At 40.5% G+C, this 25,494-nt stretch overlaps 1 protein-coding gene across 1 annotated transcript in view; it reads left to right on the plus strand.

Moving 5' to 3' along the window:
* RYR2 (ryanodine receptor 2) overlaps nucleotides 1–23,037 on the plus strand; it is a 717,900-nt gene extending 694,863 nt beyond the window's left edge. Inside the window, exons 99-104 of the mRNA XM_084622892.1 lie at nucleotides 1,370–1,504; nucleotides 6,009–6,165; nucleotides 14,749–14,813; nucleotides 16,573–16,673; nucleotides 18,456–18,507; nucleotides 21,598–23,037. Coding sequence (XP_084479018.1) covers nucleotides 1,370–1,504; nucleotides 6,009–6,165; nucleotides 14,749–14,813; nucleotides 16,573–16,673; nucleotides 18,456–18,507; nucleotides 21,598–21,693 — 606 coding nt within the window. The 3' untranslated portion in view covers nucleotides 21,694–23,037. The remainder of the gene's footprint in view (nucleotides 1–1,369; nucleotides 1,505–6,008; nucleotides 6,166–14,748; nucleotides 14,814–16,572; nucleotides 16,674–18,455; nucleotides 18,508–21,597) is intronic.
* Nucleotides 23,038–25,494: the final 2,457 nt, after the last annotated feature.

Raw genomic sequence — 25,494 nt, forward strand, 5'->3', positions numbered from 1 at the left:
TACATGAAGCCTTTACAAGTTAAGTACATAGAATGTAAGGTGATATAGTACTTCATAATTGAGATAGTTATGAAAATTATTTGTTAAAATATTCATTCTTTTCAAATATTTGCTGCAGGAAATTGTAATTCACTTCTAACTACTTTTCATCTGGCTCAAGTCAATATTTTAATGCTTTAGCAATTGAGGACTTGGGGGGATTTATTGCCATTTATGAGAGAAGATATTACACTAACATTAATGTGCTGTTTTTTCTAGGATCCCTCAGATATAACTGAAACTGTGTCACTATAAGATTGCCACCAAGCTAGATAGCAAACTTTTTTAATACCACTTTTCTACACAAACTCCAAGATGCACCAAATTTTGCAAGTCGGGTCTGTGCAATTTGCTTCTGAAGTGTAGTTTTGCATCAAAGTGGAAGTGCATGGAGATGAAATAACACTTTCAAATAGTGGCACTGATTTACAGATTGATCAAAGAATACTCTTAAATCTAATTGGTCAGTAAATCTAAAACTGGTTTTAACTTCTAGAAAAATTTGTCTTCCATTCTAAATCTACATTCATTACAAATTTTGCTCATTTAAAATTTCAAACACAAAAGCGAAGATCTCATATTTTCTACTGTTCCATACAAAAGCTAAGGAAATTAGAATATTCTGGAGACTTTTTCTTATTTTGCAGCACACTTGCTTTGTGACCTTGGGAAAGTTTTCTCTGTCTTAGCTTCCCATTCTATATAATGGGAATAATACTTAAAATCCATGGATAGGTAGGTAAAAGGCTTACATAATTGATGTTCATAAAATACTTTGAGATCCTTGGATAGAAGCTCCAAGTGAGTATCTGGCAAACTCAAAACATGCTGTATGTACACAGAATTGACTTACAACCGTTTTAATTTCCCAGACATTTGGTATTTAATTTAATAATTGTTGCATTGGAATGTACTTGTGACCTGCACTGATACTATAAATAGGAAACAGGAATGTATTTTTTAAGCTTACAGAATAGAAATACCTTCTTTTCTGTCTGTATGTGAGCACATATCGGTATGGATATGAATTTACATTTTTGCTAATTTTTTTTGTTCATTTGCCTCAAAGTTCTAGAAACATTTTAACATTCATGAGCCAATTTAAATGCTCTAACATTGCATAAAATACACTTATATTTTACTAAAATAAAACAAAAATTCCTTTTTAAAATGCCAGATTGGGGAGGGAGAGAGATGGGGGTAAATAAAGTGAGTTTATCTTCGCCAGTAAATGTAGTTTATTATTTCTCTCTTTTCCCCATCATATAAGAAAATTGCACTGCATGCTTTCATGGTGTTAATACATCCATCATATAATTCTCTCTTCTAGCTTGTGTTAACAGTGGGATTACTGGCAGTGGTAGTCTACTTGTACACAGTAGTGGCATTCAATTTTTTCCGTAAATTCTACAACAAGAGTGAAGATGGAGATATGCCAGATATGAAATGTGATGATATGCTAACAGTAAGTCTGTTTGCTTTTTGCTCATCTTTACTTAAGTTATTATGATATTTCCTGTTCCCCTCCCCTATTTTCATGCAACTGTTCCTGAATAATATCTATAGCCAGAAGGATGGCTGCTCACAACAGGAAGATTATCAGTGAAGCATGAAGGAATAAAAAATGTAATACAAACCTGCAGGAGTTAGAGAACGTGTCCACAAATGAAATGAAGATGAAATAATGTGACATTAGTCTTTGATATGATTTATGTGAGACTAAAAAAATCAAACAAAGTCAGAAAGTTGTTTCACTGCATGAGGCTTTCTCAAAAGTTGCATGAAAGGACTTCTGAATGCTGCAGTTTTACAGGCCATACAGACAGTTGTGTGGTTATTGTAAACTGTTACCAATGATTCCCACTAACCTCAATTGGTTGATTGGATGTCTTCCGTTGACATCTCTGTCACTGGAAACTTTCTGGTGCATGTTAGCCTGACAGTTATTTACCAATTGTTTTAAATTGCCATTTGAAAGGGTCTGATAGTGTCAAATTTTGCTGATTCAGAAGATGTTGCCTAGATCATTACAAAATCTAAGGAATGTAATGACTTTCTGATGTATTTTTTACATATTATTTACCTCATTTCCCAATAACCAATACCACATATTTTAAAAATTCTAATAATCAGAAAAAATTTAAAAGAAAATAACATTACTAAAAACCCTTGTAAAAATGCTATGGTATTTTCCACGGGAGTGCACTTTCCTCCTTTGGCCGTGGCTTTGTAAGTCTCAAATTGCTGTGCTGTGAACTATTTGTGAACAAAATAATTATAAGATCATTCCTGTTACTGTATACCGCATTATGGCTCTTGGATTTCTCATGCCTTTTCTTAGCCCCTAGTTATTGGTGTTGGTACATTCTACAGGTATTTTATTAAGATGAAGTAGCCTTACACTCTCCACAGGATACTTCTTAAGAACCAATTTCTGCACCCAGTTTCACTGGCTTAAACTATAGTGAAAACTATAGGAACAAAATTGACTTAGTGGAACTAATGCAGAGTTACATCAGTGCAACCCAGAGCATAATTTGACTAGCTGTACAGCAATGACATACAGGGCCAGATTCTTCTATGTTATGCCAGTGTAATCCAGAGTAATCCCACTGATTTCCATGGAGCTACTACTGATTTACAAGAGTGCAAGATCAGAATTTGGCCCACAATACCTGTCAGCTTTCTCTGTGCTTTGAAGTCCATTTGATTTGAAATACATTAGGAATACTCATTAGGAAATGGAAAGGTTTTCTTTTTAGCTTTAGCATGTTTGTAAATTAGCCAGTAGAGAACATCCACTTTCAAGTATAAGTACCATAACCGACAGTGCGATATCTCCTTGGCACTTTTGTAGCTTGACATAATTAATTCCATTTTGAATTTCCAATTGATTTCAGAGAGAAATGAATCGATTGCATTTCAGAATCATCTGATCCAGTCGGGAGTGGAGGTTGTAGGGATGGGAGGGAGGCAAGGCAAGATGCAATGAATGGACACTTTCTGTATAAAGATAAATCAAAGGAATAAAGATAAACTGCTAATGGGATAGATTGTGGCCTGTGCTACAGGGCCACACTGGGATTCAAGGGGGAATAAGAAACTGCTTGGCCTTCCCAGAACTTGGGTCTAAATGCATAGCAGTAAATGGGGACTGTGGACTTGATGCTCCCTGACCATGTAAGTGGGTGGGGAGAGGTGGAAATGGCTGGAACATTGACGCCACCTCTCCTAATGCACTGGTCAATGCAACTAAACTGGAAGTGCTATGGGGTTGTCCTCTGCAAGTGGAAAGTGCCAGAGGAGAAAGTGGGGATGAAGGAAGGAAACATGACTTTCTCAGGCCTGATGTCTTTACTGCACTGGTCTTTCTTCAGCACCATATGCACCACTTATACAGGGAAGACTGCAAAAACACAATCAAGCCCACTTTATTTCAGTGCTTACAAGTGGAAGACAAATGTGTGAAACTGGTTCCTCAAGTAGCAGTCCATCACAAAAGAAAAATAAATTTCATCCCCATCGTGCCAAAAAAACCCAACAACATAATTCTGGACCTAATACAGTTTATAAGCAGGCAGGGTTTGTTGCCGTTCTACAATAGTATGCCCAAGTTGCAAACGTAGCTTCAGATTGGGAAAGCCCTAGTGTTCAAAGGTGTTCCATTTGTCTGAAATACTATGCAGTTGTGCAGTTTGCAGAGTGGCTCCTAGTTTTCTTGCCATATTTGTTGATTGGATCAAATGAAGAATGTTTTTAGGATGTGTGTTGAGGTTACATTTCTAATGATAGCAACATGGAGATGTGATGTGATCCTATTCTGATCATAGTACAAGAGGAGGGGAAAGTGTAAAATAATCCAAAGAGTGAAAAATTCAAAGAGTGAAAAAATTCTGATTTGGAACAGTTTGTATAAGATAGCATGACACATGTAAGCCGATTATTCAGCCCCCCCCAAACCAAAAAGCTATCAAAACACATACAATTTTCTCCCTGCGGGGAGGATGAGAAAGAAATTGAACCACATGTGACAGATGTTAGTGAAATTGTTTAATGCATGACTGGAAGGTGCTCAGATACCAAGGTGACAAAGGTGGTATATGAACCTGAACAAAATAGATTTCTTCCTGCCCCATCCCCTGCAGACTAAAAAAAAATTACAGTAATTGCCCTGAATTGCAGCTTCTTGCACTGTCCTTAATCAGAAAGGGTCAGATTCTGCTATCCTTATGTATGTTGAGGAGGAACTTAGTCTGCATATAGCCCCCAGATCTAAATGTGACTACTCCTGAAGTAAAATAATACTCAGTGGAAGCAATGGTCATGGAATCAGGCATGAAATCCGTCTGCTGGAACTTTTGCACACAGCTAGCTATGTTCTTTACCTGCCTATGTGCATTTGGGACTGCACAGAGCACAATTCCATATACTAATTCTACCACCTGTCACTGTTGCCCCTTCCTCCGGACCAAATGAGTTAATATCAGTGTGTAACATCTTGATTTGCTTTTCAAAGATGCAGGATTTTAATCCAGATTTCTCATTCTTAAAACTTTCATTTTGTTCTCTTAAAGTATGATTTGTACTCTGAAAAATTCTTATGTAAATGGCACCTTTGGGATTCCGTATTTCTTACATATCACCAATTTGATATCCCATTTACTCAGTTTACAGATAAAAATGACCACCCCCTCTAAAACTCAACCTGGGCTCTGAAAAGACAAGCTTTCTCTTTCTAACGCAGCCTCATCAGCAGCAATAATGATCCTGCAGGTGGCACAGTGCCTTCAGTACCACCTGTACAAGGCTCTGGAAGGTCTTGTGCAAGTATAACTGAGAACATCATTCGCACTGTAGAATCATCATGACTTGTGAAGTTGTGGTCATTCCAGAAAAGAGCCCAGCTTGATCTTAAGATCCCAGAGTGGGTCTGTAGGGTTGGGAGTCAGAAAAAAAATATTTTAACTCTTAAACTGAGCACATTTGATATGAGATCATTGTGATGTGGTAAACAAGACACCCCACATTGCTATTACTAGTCACTCTTCAGAATGGAAGTGCACATTAATTATCTCATGCATCTCTAACACGTCCTCTGAAGAAGGATTCGCAGGAGCTGTTTTTCCTTTGAGGTACTGAAGATGGGGAAAGAATAAAGAAATACAATTTTATTTAAAAGGCAACAGATTACAATAATAGTAATCATTATCACTTTACATTTCAGAGAAACTTTGCAATACGTATTCTCATCTCCACTTTATATCTACAGACACAGAGTCAGACTCTTCGGTATCAAAGGTGGACACAGCAATTCAGTTGCAGAGCCAGAATTAGAATATAGCAGTGCCTGCATTGTCGCCTCATGCTTACTTCACCAGGCCATGCTATGCAAACAATAAGACCATATAACTTACGAGCAATTAGCAGTTTTTTTTCAATCAGGTAAAATTGTTGTAACACTCTTTCCTTTTTGTTTTATGGTGCAATTGGAAAACATGAAATTTTGCATCTTGAATCTCAGCAGCATTTCCAATCTTGCTGTAAAATTACCCCCACCCCCACCCAACCTCCCCCCAAACAAAGAGGGGAAAAAAGAGAGCCAGCATGGTCTAATAGATAAGGCACTGGACTGAGAATCAGGAAACTGCATTTCTATTCCTAGCTCTGCCATTGACTTGCTGTGTGACCTTGGGCAATTTCATTTCACCTCTCTGTGCCTCTGTTTCCTCTTCCTCTTCTCTAAATAAATAAGAAATTTGCCCTTTCTTTTCCTTGCTTATTTAGACTGTAAGCTTTTCAATCCAGGAACAGTCTCTCTGTTTCTACAGGACCTCCCAATGGGATCCCATTCTCAGTTGGGGCTTTTAGGTACTACTGTCATACAAATACATAATAATAAGTAGCCAAAATCTTGGAGAATGGGTTATTTAAATGGTTATGTGTTCTTTCATTTTCTCATTTTTTTCCAGTGCTACATGTTTCATATGTATGTTGGAGTGCGTGCGGGCGGAGGCATTGGTGATGAAATTGAGGATCCAGCAGGAGATGAATATGAGATCTATCGGATCATCTTTGACATTACTTTCTTCTTCTTTGTAATTGTCATTCTGCTAGCCATCATACAAGGTATGTGTTCATACTCTGTGGCCACAGGGAAGTGATATTTGAAACCACTGGAATCTTAGTGCCACAGTCATCCCTCCACATACATGATGTTAATGAGAACTAAAAGACCAACATTTCACCAAAGAGGGGTGATAATGGCTAGGTAGGATGTTTTCCTCAACTCCACATAACCCCAGGAGTGAGGACAGGGCAAGGAGAGGGGGATTCAGAGGAAAAACTGTTTGATATGTGTGATAACCTGGGGTACAACCTCGAATTGTGGGACTGCTGTGCCCACTTAAATCTCCAGTCTGGCCTGTCTCTCATGATATTTTGCTAGTGACAAACAGCAAATCCCTCCAGAGGCTGTAATCACTCAGTCAACAAAATGCAGGGACACACCCAGCTAAATTGCATGAATGCCCTTTAAGCCACTCATGAACCATACACAGGGAAACACCAGAAAATCCCCCACACTTCCCAGCCTTGCACTCTCGAAATGTACCATCTTACATTGCTCAAGATCTTCTCTTGAACAATGTAAGCTCATTAATTAGTTTGCCATTTCATGAAAAGATAGTGGACATGCACCAGCCTTTGTAATCTGAGCAGATTCACCAAACACTTAAGACAAACTCACTGAAAAATAAAAAAATATTAAAATAAGTTTATTAACTACAGAAAGATAGATTTTAAGTGATTATCAGTGTTAAGCATAGAGGCCAGAGTTGATTACATAAGAAATAAAAGTAAAATCACAGTCTAAATTCTAAACTTTGTCGGACTAAGAAAGATTTGAATCAAGCAGTTTTTCTCACCTCACTAGACACTATAAGCAGTTCACAGTTCTTAATTCACAGACTGAATTCCTTGCTCAGCCTGGAGCCAATCTCCCCAGTTCAAAGTCTTTTCTTTCAAATGTTCTTTTTGTCTTCAGAGTAGGTGGGGGAAGAGAGAGGCCCGGGGCTGATGTCACAATCTCCAATTTATAACCCCCAATCAATGTAAATGGAAATATACTGTCTAAAACATGGAGTCAGGGATCATGTGTTCTAGATACCCTGCTGAGACACTGGGCCTGCATTGTCTACGTGGTTCAGGAGGGGTTCACTGGGAGAGTGGATTCTTTTTAATGGGCCTTCAATACATGACTGGCTAGTCCTAATGTTAATCTGTCTTGGAGATGTTAGTTGTTCCTTTGTTGCCACTTGAAGGCTAGTTGTAGGCATCTCCCAGACTCACAATATATTTCAATAACAACCATATAGCAAACTTCATAATTTCACATACCATGGTAGTACATACAATTCAATAGGATAGTAATATTCAATGGATCATGACTTCTCAAATGATACCTCACAAGGCATAGTTTGGACAAAACATACCATAGTCACATAGCCGTGGTGAATATGTAGGTACAGGGTGTCATTTTGAGGTACAATCACAATGGGACATGCTTCTCTTTAAGTCTGTGGCAAGTTACAGTGCTTTAATCACAATGCATTATTGCCACTAAGAGCAATACTAGCTCCTCCATCGTGGCTTTTCTCTTCAGAGAATGGGGCCACACATCCAAGATGGGTGTACCGCATATCACTGCCACAGATATGAAGGAGGAGATGCATGTAGGCAGGATCCTGTAGTGCAAAAGACTACTGACTCTTGAGGTTCTCTCCAGTATAGCTTGACCTCCAATCCATTTTGGCCCTTATCCCTTCTGGATCCGTTCCATGAGTTGTCCCACTTTCAAGGCACTCATATACTAGCACAGTGAGTGCAGTACAGAAGTTCAATACAACAGAAGAGAAGATATGGAGGAGCAGCAGAGGCAATAGTTCTGCCCTCCTTCTATGTGCCTTTTGAAGAACAAAGGGGAGTGTTTGGCCCATAGTAAACAAGCCTTTCAATCTTTTTCCAATGAAGACAGAGTCTCTCCCGTAAAAGGAATACAAAATCAAGGCTTTTAATATCCAATACTTGTTTTTTGTCAAATTTTCAGTAAGAATCCTATCACTTACATTCTTTGAGTAGATGCAACTGTGTATTCTGCTTAGGCATGGGTGCACCCAGTGCACCGGAGCTGGAGAAATTTGCCCAGCAGTATCTGTATTGGCAGTGCTAGCCCTCCCCTGGCCATATAAGGGCAGTGCCCTCTGACCCATTCAATAAGTTTCTTCTTACTACCCATGGCTAGATTTGGAGCTCTTTGCAGTGTCTTCACCTCAGATTTTTGTTCTCCATTTCTGAGAACTTCTTCTTTGGTTAAATTTCATGTTAGTACAAGTTTTAGTTAGAGTAGTTAGCTGCCCTGTGATGCGCCGTCAGCCAGGTTCAAGCATTGTCCATCGTGGGAGGGAACCATGTCCAATAGTGATCCCCATGCAAGCTATTTATTGTGTCTCAGTGAAGAAAACATTAGAGAGTTTCAGAGTAGCAGCTGTGTTAGTCTGTATTCACAAAAAGAAAAGGAGTACTTGTGGCACCTTAGAGACTAACCAATTTATTTGAGCATAAGCTTTCGTGAGCCACAGCTCACTTCATCGGATGCATACTGTGGAAAGTACAGAAAATCTTTTTATACACACAAACCATGAAAAAATGGGTGTTTACCACTACAAAAGGTTTTCTCTCTTCCCCACCCCACTTTCCTGCTGGTAATAGCTTATCTAAAGCTAATATAATCATATTATATAATATAATCATATATCTAAGCTATTAGAGAGTTATGATCCATCTGCAAGTCATTCACAAAAAGGACTCTGGTGGCGAGAGACTTGCAGCTGAATTGGCACCTGGTAGAGCAGACCGTGAAGACTGCTTCAGCTCTGAGACCTTCATCTTTTTATCTGATAAGTGGTCACTTTTGGATCTGACAAGCGATTCCATTCCGTGTTCGGGCTCTGGCACTTCCCTCAAGAGGAAGAGAGGTCATTCACTCTCCTTTGGTACAGTGAGGAAGGGGTCTGATAAAATGAACTGGGATCATTCCAGGGCTTGGGGAGACTCCTCCTCATTTCCTAAGAGGAGTGATGACCTGCACCATACTCCCTCTGGCATGTGGAATGGAGCAGGTCTATCCAACTTCTCCCTGGTATTGGACTGAAATCAGTGAGAGCCTGTACCATCAACTCTGGTTTCGGCCATGGGGCATCTGTTGAGTGCAGTATCCATGATGTTGATACTAGCAGTGACTGTTTCCATGCGAGCAGCATACTGGGTGGCATCAGACCTGCTTTGCTCTCAATCCCAGACTCTCCACTGATTCATGAGCGCTCTGGTGCCATCACTTCTACTGCCTCATCCTCTGTTGTGCTCTTGGCATCTCCTGGCTGTGTCACAGAGCTGCCCAGGCCTCAGATCGTTTAATGGAGGCCAACACTGGGCCTGGCACTGAAGGCCCCGTAGACACTGATGCATACTTCAGCACCATCATTGTCTTGGTGGCAGATCCCTTCATTGAACTTCATACCAACTTAGCCTCAGTACCAAATGGGAGTGTGTCTCATTCAATACCACCCGTGCTGATCCTCAGTTCCTCTTCATTCCCAATGCTGGTCCCATATTAGGACTCGAATACCACAGACATCTGGGTCCTAAGCGCCATCAGGTTGGGATATGCCATATAGTTCCTCTCCATCCCTCCTCCCCACCCCGTAATCCATCCTTCTTCAGGGACACCTCTCAGAAGACACTGGTCCTCAAGCAGGTCCAGTCTCTTCTGGTGCATGGAGCTGTAGAACAGATCCCCCTACAGCATCGGGGACAGAGATTCTAGTCCTGATGTTTCCTGATCCCCAAGCCCAAAGGAGGGTTGAGACCTATCCTTGACCTCCATGATCTCTACAAATACATCAGATATGTGAGATTCTGTGTGGTTACCCTATCAACTATCTTCCCTGCCTTAAATCATAATGACTGGTTTGCTGTTCTAGACCTTCTGAATGCTTATTTCCATGTAGCAATTCTTCTGAGTCACAGGAGGTTTCTCCAGTTTGTCATGGCAAACTGTCATTGTAAGTACACCACGCTCCCTTTTGGTCTGTCCTCTACTCCCTGGATTTTTATTAAATACATGATTGTAGTGACAACATATCTCAGGAAGAGGGCATTCATATCTTCCCACATATGAACTATTAATTCCTGAGAGCAGGTCCAGGGAAGAAATCCTCTCTCATGTTCGCTTCATGCTACATTTTCTTGATTGTCTATGTTTCATCCTAAACAATGGGTAATTAACATTGGTTCCAACTCAAAGAATTGAGTTCTTTGGGACCCTGGTAGACTCTGCAAGTTCAAGAGCATTTCTGCTGACTGACTAATTCTACACTATTTGCCACCTATGTCTGAAACTGCAGTCTCAACCCTCAACCTCAGCCCATGCATGCCTGAGGTTACTAGGTCATCTGGTTGCATGCACACAGGTAGTCCAATTTGCCAGAATGCACTTTCACTCTCTTCAAATGTGGCTGAAGTTGGTCTATCATCTGAATCGTCATCGCTTGGACAGACTAGTCTGACTTGATCCAGGATCGGCAGATGTCTTATGATAGTGGGTGGTTCAGGGCAATGTGTGCCAGGGCATTCCCTTCGCTTGGTCCCCAATGACCAAGACTGTTGTCACCAATGCCTCCTTAATACATTGGGGAGTTCATCTTGGAAAGTTCAAGGGCAGTGGTCACAACAGGAAGCTTTTCGGCATATCTATGTCCTGGAACTTCATGCCATCTGCAATGTCCTGGAGCTACATGCCATCTACAGGCTCTTCAAGATCTCATCAGGGACTGGGTGGTGCACATCCTTGCCAACAATACCACTGCAATGTATTATGTGACAAGACGGGGGGAGAACACTCCAACATGCTGTGTCAGGAGGTCATCAAACTCTGGCAGTTTTTCACTGAGGAAACATTACTCCCGTTGCTGACCACTTACCTGGGATCACCCGGCAGATCACCTAGGCAGAGATTTCTCACTGAAGCGCAAATGGTCTCTGAACCCCAGCATCAGGTGGTTCGTTTTTGCAGTTTGGGGCATTCTGACAATCTACCTGTTTGCCACAAGAAACAATAAGAAATGCTAGCTCTTTTGCTCCTGAGGGGGTTTCAGTCTGGGCTCCTTGACCAATATTTTTCACCTGAGCTGGGAATCAGCACCCCTATATACTTTTTCTCCAATCCTGATCATCCTGAAGTTGGATTGTATCCAGGAAACCTTGGAGTACCTGTTACATCTTCAGTCTTCTGGTCTTGCACTTAGTTCATTGAGAGCCCACCTGGCAGCAATTTCAGTGTTTTATCTGTCAATCCATGGGAAGTCAGTGTTTCCAAACCCCATGGCAGTGAGATTCTTGAAAGGAATCACTTGTCTCTACCCACTATTTAAAGAATGATTCCTTTGCATGGGGCCTTAATACTGTCTTAGCGGCCCTTATGAGACCTCCTGTCAAGCCTTTGGCAACTTCTTCTTTCTCCCTTTGTGTCAGAAAACTGCCTTCCTTGTAGCAATAACGTCTGCAAGGAGGGTGCGTGAGTTGCAGGCTTTGACAATGGAGCACCCTTACATGCAGTTTTCTAAAGACAAAGTAACCCTGATGCTGCATCCTAAGTTTTCATCCAAGGTGGTTTCCCAGTTTCAGTTGAACCGAGCTTATATTTACCAGTGTTCGTCCCTAAGCCCCATTCAGCCCCAGAGGAACAACATCTCACACACGGGATGTCAGGCGATATTTAGCTTTTTATCTGGGTAAAACCAAACATTTCTGTTTCTCATCTCATTTGTTTCATATGCAGACTGAATGAAGGGTCACATAGTTTCTTCACAGATGAGCTCCAGGTGGATACATTCTTGTTTCCTGACAACATACGAAGTAGCCCAGACTATGTCTACTCATTCCACAAGAGCCCAGGGAATATCAATGGCATTTCAATATTGGACATTTGCAGGGCTGCCACTTGGTCTTCTGTATGTACTTTTAAAAGCCACTGTGCCATTACTGCTGCATCCAGATCAGATGGAAACTTTGGGAAGGCAGTCCTGCAGCCCTTGTTAAAAGAGAATCAGAGCCCCACCTCCTACAAGTAGTGTGTGTAAATTACCTAACTGGAATTACATGGCTGCATCTGCTTGAAGAAGAAAAAAAGGCTACCTACTTGTAACTGTTGTTTTTCAAGATGTGGCACAGACATGTATTCCACAATCCACCTTCTATCCCCTCTGCATCGGAGTCTGTAGTTCTGACGTTTAGTGTGAAGGAATTGAGAGGGTCAGGCCACTCATATGGCCAGACGAAGGGCTAAGGGGACAGGTCATGAGTGCCAGGCAAAGTTCTCTGGCTCTGCTGCACTGGGTGTGCACACACCTAAGTAGAATACACATCTGCATCACATCTTGGAGAACAGCAGTTATGGGTAGGTAACTGTTTTTTCACCATTGTCTCTTGTGAAGGCTAAGCTTACCTTTTAAAAAAGCAATATCAGATGGGAAGAGATGAACATGCGTGCCTGTTAGAATGAACGTACTGAGATCATTAGTTGAAGGATTTGCCATACAACCAAAATAGTTGGGTTCTGGGAGGCGGGATGTTGCAATTAAGGCTACATAGTATAGTGCTATCTGTCATTTTGTCAGGTTGATTTGCTCATACATGTTGGACAATTCTTTGCCTGAGGGCATTCTCCAATGGGAAATTCCCCGTTTCCATCTTGTCGGCTCTTTTGTTCATTGTTTACATGAGGCCTTTGGAAAGGTTAGTGAGGAGGCATAGGTTGCAATGTCTTCAGTGTGCTGATGACATGTAGCTTTATATCTCCATTTAAACTGTCCCAGATGGAGATGTCATTGCCTTATTCATTATTTGAGAGAGAATAGGGTGTAGATTGAGACTCAGCTGGAAACCTGTACCCCATGATCTGCACTGGCTGACTGTTGGTTACTGGATTTTAAGACGGTTGGTTTTGACCTATAAGCCCAAAGTGGCCTGCGACCTACCTACCTCAGAGACTTTCTTTCTCCAAGTGGCAAACTATCCCAAGGTAGTCAGTGGAGATGCCCGAGCATAAGCCCAATCATTATAAGAGAGGAGGTGGCTGACAGGGCTCTGGATCTTTGGAATTTGCTTTCCCTCAAGTCCATAACAACCTGAATTTGTCAGCCTTCAGAGCACTCTGCAAGACCCACTTTTCCTTTTTTGCCGTGAGGAGATGGAGGGTTGGGTAGAGCTAGTTGTGATGCTTTGGTACTCTGGAGACTTTATTTATTTTTTATTGTATTTATGCTGATGCTGGGGTATTAATTGTTCTAGGAGATTTAAAAGATTTTTGTTTGTTTACAATGTGTCTATGCAATCAAGGTGTGATTGCAGCTTGTGTAGGCATACCCATGCTAATTTTAACCTAGCTGGTTCAGGCTAAAAGTACCAGAGAAGGTGTGGTGGTGCAAAATTGTCAAGGATGCCCAGAGAATTGGAGAGGATATTCTTTTATTATAGTTCCAGTTTGTAAAAATTCAAATCAACAAATACATCCTTTTGGAGTAACACAAGCCAAGACTTTGATGGTTTCACTGCTTTTATAAATAATGATCTTCGATTGCCTTGTACCAGCTAACATTTAGTTAGATGATGAGTTTTGCTCTGAGAGGATACTTCCCAGTTTCTTATAGGTGTGTTTAGATAAGGGTTCTCAGCTGTGTGGCAAATTGTTTACAATTCTGATGTGTTGCCTCAAGGATTCAAGCAAACTTTTGTTTTTAAATGGCATTTGTAAAAAACAGAATTCCATGTTCTGATATCCTCAAGCAGTGTATCTCATGCTGTTTGCTTTTCCAGTTTGGTTTCCCTGTTTGTGACTAACTGAATATATGTTGACAGGTCTTAACTGTAAAACCTGAGCCTAATTCTTATCTCACTTTCACAAATTGTACAGCAGGAAACTCCATTAACTTAAGTGGCATTGGTCTGATTTATTCCAGTGCAAGTGAGGGAAGAATCGGGCCCTTTGTATTTATAATATAGGCCTCTGACCCTAGGATTTTTTTCCCTTTCTGTTTCTCTAAGACATGGCCCATTACTTCTTCGGAGCTCTGTTAATGGAATTCCATTACTAAGCGACAAGCATAGTGAGCGCAGGAGCTGCAGGATGCACATAGCCCCTGGCCATCTCTCATATTTGGTATTCAGATAATAAAGCTATGAACTCTGCTAAGTATATAGTAGTATCCTTAGTGGGTTTAGTGGGGTTTTTTTTAATAAAGACTCCATGACCCTACAAATGTGTGTCTACCTTTTACCTACTCTATAAAAGAAAAGGCTAGGGCTGTACATATAAAACAGGAATCCACTTGTCCCATAGCACCCAATTAAAAAGTATTTTACAAAATCTCTGCCAGCCTAGTTGAAGGGACTCATTTCCTTTTTGTGTAGTCAGCTTTGTTTCACATATTTAGACACTAGAGTGATTTTCAAAATATATGAAGGTTTCTGCTACTTCAGGAGACAACTTCCCATTTGATCTTTCTCCGTCCGAGCTCAACCTTGGTTTCCACGGGTATGCACATTTCGCCATATTGTACTCTTGAATGTTAAGTATCATTTTTATTTAAACACCAGGTTTAATTATTGATGCTTTTGGAGAATTAAGAGACCAACAAGAACAAGTTAAAGAAGACATGGAGGTAAGAAATTATAAGCTCCTAGTTGCTGCACCATAGCATACTTAAGTAAAGTGCTGGTTGCTGGAATGTCCATTCGTTATCCAAATGCAGAGAGTAATTTTAAACTGACAGGAAAGTATGCAGTATGCAAAGGGTTCGGTATCAAACAGCATGCTGGCCAAGATTCTGCCCTCCGTTACACCTAAGGGAAACTATTACTGAAGTCACACAAATAAAACTGGTTTCAGAGTAACAGCCGTGTTAGTCTGTATTCGCAAAAAGAAAAGGAGGACTTGTGGCACCTTAGAGACTAACCAATTTATTAGAGCATAAGCTTTCGTGAGCTACAGCTCACTTCCTCAGATGCATATCGTGGAAACTGCCGCAGTTGATAGATTTCCACTCCATACGGCTAAATGCAGTGCCTTGCATAATGACAGGTTTCAGAGTAACAGCAGTTTCCACGATATGCATCTGAGGAAGTGAGCTGTAGCTCACGAAAGCTTATGCTCTAATAAATTGGTTAGTCTCTAAGGTGCCACAAGTCCTCCTTTTCTTTTTACAAATAAAACTGAGAGTCTGGTCTGCTGAGATGACTTTCCATGGCTGACTTTTCGACGGATTGACTTTTCAAATATGGACTTAGAGCAAAGATATTACTATATCATATACAAGCCTACATAAACAATTCTGTAGCATTCAGTAGAAGAGTCTTAGTACCATTCCTTTTAATCAATGTGCTCTGCTAACAGCCAGGTTACAGAATAGTGTTCACTGTTGCCCATTTCTGACTGTGAAAGGGGTACAGTAGAGAGAGAGATCTTTGACTGCACTTTGGCACTACTAGTTAGAATCACACAGGACACAGTCACAGTTCATCAAAACTGATATTCTGCTCTGGACAAATTTAGACCTATTTGTCCACTACCTGCAATTTCAGTTGGCTCTTTGGTACGTCTGGCTCTTTATAGGTGATAAACTAACAAAACTAACCAAAACCCTTACCAATTTATTTTCATGTGTCTTTTTATGTTAATGCTAAGGATTTTATTTTATTTTAACTTTGTCAGCTGTGCCTGAATAGAACAAAACTAACCTCAGTGGTTGGTGAAGGCCTTTTGAGTTTAGCTTGGAGGTTCCCAATGTTCAGCATTAATGAAACCAGGTTACGAACCATAGGACTGGAAGCTGTCACCTTGTCCAGTCCCCTGTTATGGTTAATCTCACTTGTGTATTTTCTTTGGATATCCTAAGTGAAAGTATTCTGTTCCTGCAGAGTTCCCATTTTCTTGTTAAAATCTGACTGTCAGAGTCCAGAAGGGTATCAGGTACCTGCTGTGTTCTGTAATCTCAACTGAGGGTGTATTCAGTTTCAGCTGGGTAAACATAACTGCCTTTGAGGTAAAGATTGCTGTGGACTACAGTGACTCTTATATTCGTTTAGGTAGCCTGGAGAGAATAAGAAGGAAAAATTGCTTTTCAGCCTTGATTAATTCATGCCATCCTTTCTCCCAATCTATTCCCATTCAGTTGTTGATGCCAAAGATTTTTTACCAAACATCAAGAAGTGATTGTGACAGCAATTACATTTCTGTTCATGTGCTTGGCTGAGGCTCAGGCTGAGTCCTTAAAGCAAAAGTCTTTATTAAGCACACATTATACTTCATGTTTCAGAATTTCCAAATAAATTGTTGTGTGCTTATTGGGTATTTTTTCCAAAGAAGCTAGCACTCTTATAGAGCGTTTCAACAACGTGTATATTTTCTGGATTTTTTTTTAGACCAAATGCTTTGTCTGTGGGATAGGCAATGACTACTTTGACACAGTGCCCCATGGCTTTGAAACACACACCCTGCAGGAGCACAACTTGGCCAATTATCTGTAAGTACAGAACTACGAACTCTTCAATAACTCATTACTTCCATCAGCCCTTGCAACTAACTGATCAGTCCCACAAAATAAGGGAGAAAGACCACTGTATAGATTTTATATGCACTCATGCTGTATGAGTGAACAAGAGAGATACAGAGAAAGATTCCTTTCCATTTTTCTCATTGTGATAGGAAATGCCAGTTTAAAGGTTGCCTGTGCAACCTTAATTCAGCCCCACTATGCATATGTATTATGATGCAGTCTTTAATTGCATGATTGCACAGTATTTATTCCATGGGCCCTCTATCTCATTCAGTGCACAGGATGAGCCCTGCTCTGGGAATGAATTAGCACTGTGTAGTGAAAGAAGCTGTTACTTGTTGCAGAAACTGGAAGGTGTATAGCAAATGAAGCAGGGAACAGCTAGAATAAACAGGACAGCCTCACAGTTAAGGCAGGGAATGCAGCCCTGGAGAACTGGATTCTATCACTGTCTATGCTATAGAGTTCCTGTGTGGTGCTAATCAAGCCATTTGAACTAATTTTTTCACAAGTGGTCACTAATTGTGTATTGTTGATTATCTGGATGCAGAGGCACCAACTTCTCCTCTGCCCGGAGGGTGCTTGTCCCTGCCCCTGGCTGCCCCTGCACCACTCTCGCCCCGGCCCAATTCCACCCGCTTCCCACAAGTCCCTGCCCCACCTTTTTACCGCCTCCTCCCCCTAGCGTGCCGCATCCCCACTCCCCCTCCCTCCTGGAAAGTCCTAAGCGCTGCCAAACAGCTGTTAGGCAGTGGGCGGGAAGTGCTGGGAGAGGGAGGAGCAGGGATGCGGTGTGCTTGGAGAAGGAGGGGGTGGGGGCGGGGGGAGCTTGGCTGCCGGTGGGGGCAGAACACCCGCTAAGTTTTCCCTGTGAGTGCTCCAGCCCCGCAGCACCCACAGAGTCGGCGCCTATGTCTGGATACCCAACTTGAGACAGAAGTGCTTGGTTCTTACAGCTGCAACTAAAGTCAATGGAAGCTGCATTTAAATATATAAAGTTCTATCTAATGCTAAGTACTCTGAAAAATCAGGTCCTAGGTACCTCAAATTGGGCACCCAAAATTAGTGGTCGTGCTTTGTTTATATTTTAGAGAGAGAGATGTCATGTCTAGAGAAATGGATTTAATATAAAAATGAGATAGATTATGAAATCATCAACTTGTGTGTAAATATGCCAAAGCATCAAGCCTAGAGTATTAATAAAACCACAGGGTTATATTCTGCTGTCAGATTTTTATCTGTATTGACTAGTTTGAACCACAAGGTCTAATAAAGCACCCTCTTTAATAAACTGTTTAATAAACTGATTCTGAAACCCTTAATCATCTTGAATAATGCTTGACTATTCACCAGCATAAGTGTGTACAGTAAGGCCCTAATTCCCTGGTCTGGGACAAGAAAATGCAGTAATAATTTTCATATTAGAAGCATTGGGAAAGCTTCATCTAAGCATCATAACTGCTGTATGGTTATAGTAAACCAAACCTGAATCTCTTACTCTTTTGAGGGTCATCCATTATTAATTGTAATCAGCTTGTAAAAATGAATGATGAGTGAACCTCAGAAGTGTTGAGATTGTATGTGGTTTAATACATATCTAAAATTCTAAATGGCATGCGTATATTGTATATCCATTAACAGAATTATTCTTATTCTATAAAATATAATGGTAAACATCCATCTGTATTTGACCTTGGTTTTCTGATCTTTCCCTGTGCTTGTTTCTGATGAAAATACCTTTGTCTGTAGATTTTTTCTGATGTATCTCATTAACAAAGATGAAACAGAGCATACAGGGCAGGTAAGTGAGCACTGTTTACTCCAGTACTATTTAAAACGTGCTAGTGATAAAAGTCAGGAATGTTCACTATGGCACAACTAGATGAGAATTCTTACCAATCGTGTGAAGCTCTCCCTGTGGAACAAGTGACCTCATTCAAAACGTTCCTTAAAACTCATTTATTTTGGCCAGAGTTTCATTGTTAACCTCCTCTTCAGCACCTTTGCACCTGTTCTGGTACCCTTAAAACTTTTCTCCCCAAAATAAGCAGGAAAGAAAAATTGCAACTAACAAGATACGTACATCCCATTAAAATAACGAGTCACTAGACTTTTTCCTATTGACTATCTTCCTTGCTTCCTTTGTTATTGTTATTACTTACTTGGTCATTTGTAATTTATATTGTATTCTTTTCAAAGCCAGGACAGTGCCATCCTTCTCTGTAAAATACCATTGTCTCTCATGGTATTGTATAAGCAATATTGAAAGCTGGTGATTTCCATAAGAGACAGGCTTATTAGACATAAGGACAATCATAGTGAGGCTGGCACCTTTTAATGAGGATAACAAACTGGATTCTAACTTTTAGATTGGAATAAGCATTCACAAATTTGGCAAGGGAAGGAGAATTTGCTCATCATGTACAATGTGTAACAGTGTGTCCATTAATGACACACAACCCAGATACACATGAAATTCAGGCAGGTGACATTCATTTAAGAGAAGAACAAATAAAACTAAAGCTTCTTAAATTTCACAACATTTTATCCAAAATGAAATTCTAACCACTTGCTCAGCTCAGCCTATTAGTCCCTATGCTCACTTTCTGTCTCCCCAACCTGGAGAGCAAGGAGGCAGGACTGTGGATCCATTCCCTTCCCCCCTAACACCGCCATGCAGAATAGGGCTGGCTCACCCAAGGAACAATCCAGCACAGGGGCCGTGCAGAGACACTGTACACTGCTGCACACCACCTCCAAATCACTCTTGAACAGATGAGAATGGCGGACTCTCGTTTATTTTTTGTTAATTTCAGTGGACTCTGCAGGGGCTTTAGATGGCACAGCCATGGATGGTGAGCAGATACACCATACCAGAGGGATGTGGCCAGAGAGAATGTCCTCTGAGGCGAGTGTACTCAGAGCCTCCTCCTACTTCTCTTTTTGGGAAGTGTATCATAGGTTCTCCCACAGTGCTGACCAGCTGCACTACTGTGAGGTGGAGCCCTGCCTATGCCCTCTTTGGGTTGTCTTCCTATCTAGCTACATACCTATAAAGCTCACCTCACTGTAGTAGTCATGCATGTATTATTCCTCACAACACCCCTGTTACGTGAAACACTGTTGGCACTAATGCTTCCTTGCGTTCAAAATCGACAAACATTGTGACATGGGTTGCATCTTGCACAGGTGCACATGATGAGAAGAGACTTTCCTCGCCCTCGTTCCTTTTACACCTCCACAAGGGCAACCAAAATTAAGCCATATTTTTGGCAAGGATGCTTGTTAGGCCTGCTTCACAGGCCACATTTTCCTTTTTTGAATGCGCATCTATGTGCATGAATTGTATAAACTGGAATGTAAAGATCTGCTTTCTATACAAACATTCACATTTTGAGTCCAGATGTAGGTGCCTACATGCTTTTTTGGGTGCAGATAAAAGGTAAACCCTTTGGAAGATGAAGCCCCAAAGATTTATTTTACCAAGATTTTTTTTTCTTGCCTTCACTGCTCTTCGAAATGTTCTTCCAAACCTTTTGACACTTCCTGAAGCCTCTTGTAGCTACAATTGTCAACAGGAAAAAAAGTGTGCCAGACATGCTCAGACAGCTGGAATTCCCACTGAGAGCTGTGTAAGAGTGATCGGTAAAGTGGTTGGTAGTTGCAGGTCCTACACACACACAGATTGCTGTCAGAGCAACAAATTGCAGTACACCACAGGGATACAGCACATTTTTGCTCTGTTTGTTTAAGCTGTTCTCTTTGAAATCTGACAAATATACTGAACTACTATTATCATGTTCTGTCTATATACAGCCTGTCAGTCTTGACTGGGTGCACATTTTATAAACTTGTTTTACTATTTCTGAATATGTGTTTTGTCCTTGGACAATGACATGTTAAACTAGACTAGGATGTTTACCTCTGTTTTGTAAATTGATAATATTTGTTATGGAAAAATACTGCTGCATTGTTTGATCATCATTGTTTGATGTTACATATTGTGTGTTTTGACCCACTGTATACACTGAGTCCAGACAGTGACTACCAATAATCACTCCAGTCTGGTTAGTTATACGATGCTTTCATTTAGAGGTGGGGAATGAGAGAGGCCTCTGAGCTATCTAATCAACTGAATCCTCCTGGCTCTGGTATTTGCTACAATAAAATGCTGTCTTGTTTTGTTTTTACTGTATTATTCAAAAGTTGAAGAGTCACCCTTAAAATGTGGAATACACCAGATTCAATGAATGTAGGGATATATTTGGCATAAGCGCTATACATCAGGACAAGACTAGAGCCCTTGGACAGTGAACTATATGTTAAAACAGGTGGGGATAAAACCTATAGTTAGGGGGAACTGCTCCCATTTATGGATTCTACCAGAAACTGATATCGTTAAAGCCATTGTATTATTTTATACATTGTACACAGGCATGTTGGAAATGCTGATGTAGAAATTCAGCTGGGGTTCCGTTAAGGATCATTAAAACACTAATCCTTAGCTACAGTTTGGTATTGCAGGCAACTGTATTTGAGCTTCAAGTTGCTCCTGGACATAAAAGAGCAAAACTAATTGTTTTGTCTCTATTTTTTATTTCACCAGAAAGGTCAAAATTCTTGAGCTCTTCAAGAGTCTCTTTAAACTACTTCCTAGCCTAACATAAATGTGTTTCTATAATACTTTCATCCAGGAGATAGAAATCCAAAAGCCTAAACTAAAATGAACTCAGTTGTTACTGTGTTCCATCACATGTAGGTTCAAATACAGCAGATCAATTTTGAATTGAATCAGAAAATTTAGAGCAGCGTGTAGACTTTTTTGAAAGATGGGTGGCTAATGTACTCTCACTGAATCAGATTAATTATTTAAATCTCCTGTGTCTTGCAGGAATCCTATGTATGGAAAATGTATCAAGAACGGTGCTGGGAGTTTTTCCCTGCTGGTGACTGCTTCCGAAAACAGTATGAAGACCAGCTCAACTAAATACGAATGAGGATCACCACTGAAAATATGTCCATCCATTTCCCAGCTCTTTAGGGAATAACTGATTTCTCGATTCTCCAAAGCTGTGTGCTTTTTGGAGCACCAAAGCTGTGTTTCTGATTACCTGACTTTGCTGGGTTTTTTTTCCTGTTTATTTGCTTTGAGAACAATGGAGCAAAGAACAATGAAAACTTAAAACAGCAACTCATGGGGGGGAAAAACATACACCCACACATAAATCCACATACATAACATGCACGCACACAAAGAGGCAATTATTTTATGAGACTGCCAGATGAATCCCTTGACTCTGAGAATACACGTGGGATAATGTGGTAGTGACATTTATTCAATCTATTTATTTCATCATCCTGGAAGAAACTATATAGTTCACAAAGCACTGTAAAGGATTGTTTTGGACACTAAGTTGTGGGGAAATAGTGCCTTACTATATGTGGGTTGAGCTATGCAGAAGATGAGTGCATGACGACATCTTATCTTTTCTTTGTGCCCTCCCTTTCTTCCCAGTTAATATTTATTTTGTGTTTTGGTGAGGTTGTGGGGGGAGGGGTTTGACTGTGCACACCTTTTTAATAAGACAGTGGCGTGTCTCAGGACAAGAGTAGGTTATTCTCATCAAGCTAAATTCACATTTACCTTCCTCTTTTGCTCTTGCTCTTATTTTGGTAATGCTCTGATGCAACACTGCAACTTTATGAAATCTTTGTATGAAAACAGAAAGTCTGAAAAACACTTTAAAAAGAAATATTTCATTGCATGTTTATTATGCAAGTTTAAAACCAAGAAACAAAAACAACAACCTTCAAAAGCAAGTTGATCAACATGAGAAAAACAATCACAATAATCATACTCATAGTAATAAAGTGTTGTGGGCTTTATTGTACATTTGGAACCAGTGTCATCAGCCAACAATGTATATGTTATGAACTTAACGGTAGTTTTGGTTTAATTTCTTTTTCTCTTTCTTTCATTTTTGCCACCTGTGATCAATAGTGGAGTTAAAGATTTTCTTGTTAGATCATTTTTTAAAATCAAAGCTGAAGCAATATCCATTCAGGGAGTCCATCAGGTCCATCATGAAGCACCAATGATGTGTACATCAGTCCATTTTGAGTCCTTTTCAATTGTAATGACAGTCTTTACAAATAAAAAGAGAAATTCAGAATGGAAGCAAGGTGGTTTTGCTAACATTTGAGCCTTTTCTTATTGAGTTTGCTAGTTAACACCAGATTTAACAATCAGGATCACTCTGCCATCTTTCTGCTGAAATTACTGTTCTCCTGTGCTTTGTGGTGATCCTACTTTGCATCTTTTTCACTCCTAGCCCACAACTTCATCCGGTCATAAAGGCAAATTAGTATCTTCACTAGCACTCAGTTGTAGCTAAGAGAAATGGGAAGTAATTGGTATGAATATGATGTTGAAAAGAAGCCACAAAAAACATATTTCAATCCCTCCCAACCTTCAGGACTGTTCAGATGTAAGCTTTCAGTTCAGCTGACTAGAAATACAGGTGTCATTTTGAAATGTGGATGCAGAGCAGGGTTCAGATTTCAAATACCCTAACATTCCGGGGCTCTTCGAACCCAGGATTTTGGTTTATAATTATGATTATAAAAATAGGAAACAGCTGCCAGGAATTGATTTGTTTTCTTATTCACTGTCCTCCTGAGATGTTAGCAGAAGAGGTTTTCCTTCTCACATATGTACATGTAATGGTTTGTTATAGATTTTGCTCCTGAGAGCCAGGCTGATGGTGTTGACTTAGTTTTAAAGATCAATGAAGTACTTGTTTCAAAAACTAAATTCAGAAGGAAGAATATGGACTTTGCAGACAGATTATATGAATAGAAGAGGGATATCTCCTTAATCTCGACCTTCCACATCAGAAAGCTGCTGCTGCATTCTCTACTGTTTGAGCCCAAGTCTCTGTAGCACCCAATGTGTGTGAAACCAGGTTAAAGTACAATGGGCCAATCTTTGGTGGTGGGACAGATCCAGCATATACTCATAGAATGTCAGGCTTGGAAGGGACCTCAGGAGGTCATCTAGTCCAACCACCTGCTCAAAGCAGGACCAATCCCCAATTTTTGTCCCAGATCACTAAATGGCCCCTGCAAGGATTGAACTCACAACCCTGGGTTTAGCAGGCCAATGCTCAAACCACTGAGCTATCCTTCCCCCTGCTTAACATTTCATTATATACATCTGCACCTACTGAGTAAATCTGCCCAGCCACCCACCCCCCATTCACAGGGACATATGCCTCCTCCCAGCTGATAACAGGTTCATTCACATGAGCAAGATTTGGCTGGCATTGTTGGAAGTGGGTGGAGGTATGCTTCATGGAGTGACTGTGGAACATGGGTGTGAATGTCTTCTACTTTGCATCCCCTGCTCCCTCCACTGAGATACAAGCCCACACTTTGCTACAGGGACCTGGATTCGGTATTCAAAACATAAAATTCATAAGAAAACTCCAAAAAGTTGAAAATGGAAACACATGTAATGAGAGTGTTATGTTTTTCTTATTAAATTGTGAATTTTCAGTAACTCACTCTAATTCTAATGGTGATATTCAGTTCTTCAAATATGAAATCCTTCAAACAAATCTGTCAGATACTGAAAAGGGAGGAAAGCTATTCAAGTACTGCATTTTGGATTCATGCAAAAAGGATGGGAAATCTTTAAATGTTATAGCTTTTAACAAACTATTTCTCACTGATTAAACTGATTTCCTGAGATTTTTGTTGGCAAGCTTCTGAAATGAGATGTTGTAAAAAAGGAATTCAGCATAACTAATAGCTTATTCACATGACAGCTGCCAAATTCAGCAGAGAATTAACTCTTTTGCAACTGTCTGGAAAGAATTAAACATTAAAATGAAGTCAGAAATGTGGCATGGGAGAAAGCTACTTCCAGTCTGAAGTACAAGGCTATGTGACAATGCACCCGTTGAAAAAGCATTATTGTATTATGTCCAAGAATTCAATTACAGTACTTATCTAATGTAGCATTAGATATTTTAAGGTCCAATTACATTTGTAAGTACATACATTAATATTTGCATTTTTATGTTTCAGCCCTTACCTTGTGGTTAAGGTTTGAACAAGTTATACAAAATATTTCAAGACTAGCTCGTTATAAGAAGGTATGTGGACAAATTGGAGAGAGTCCAGCGGAGGGCAACAAAAATGATTAGGGGGCTGGGCACATGACTTACGAGGAGAGGCTGAGGGAACTGGGGTTATTTAGTCTGCAGAGTGAGGGGGGAATGAGAAGAGTGAGGGGGGATTTGATAGCAGCCTTCAACTACCTGAAGGGGGATTCCGAAGAGGATGGAGCTTGGCTGTTCTCAGCGGTGGCAGATGACAGAAAAAGAAGCAATGGTCTCAAGTTGCAGTGGGGGAGGTCTAGGTTGAATATAAGGAAACACTGTTTCACTAGGAGAGTGGTGAAGCACTGGAATGGGTTACCTAGGGAGGTGGTGGAATCTCCATCCTTAGAGGTTTTTAAGGCCCGGCTTGACAAAGCTCTGGCTGCGATGATTTAATTGGGGATTGGTCCTGCTTTGAGCAGGGGGTTGGACTAGATGACCCCCTGAGGTCTCTTCCAACCCTAATCTTCTTTGATTCTATAAGATGTTGGAAGGGATTTCCTGCTTTGTGGTCAGGATTCAGGAACCTTAGGAGGCCCCCATCTATGTTGTACCTGTGATCACTGTAGCACCTTTCACAAGCACTAGCAGTCTCTTTTTATCAATCACGAACATCCATCTGT

The sequence above is a fragment of the Lepidochelys olivacea genome, assembly GCF_965140295.1.
Source record: "Lepidochelys olivacea isolate rLepOli2 genome assembly, chromosome: 3".
NCBI classification, from domain to species: domain Eukaryota; kingdom Metazoa; phylum Chordata; order Testudines; family Cheloniidae; genus Lepidochelys; species Lepidochelys olivacea.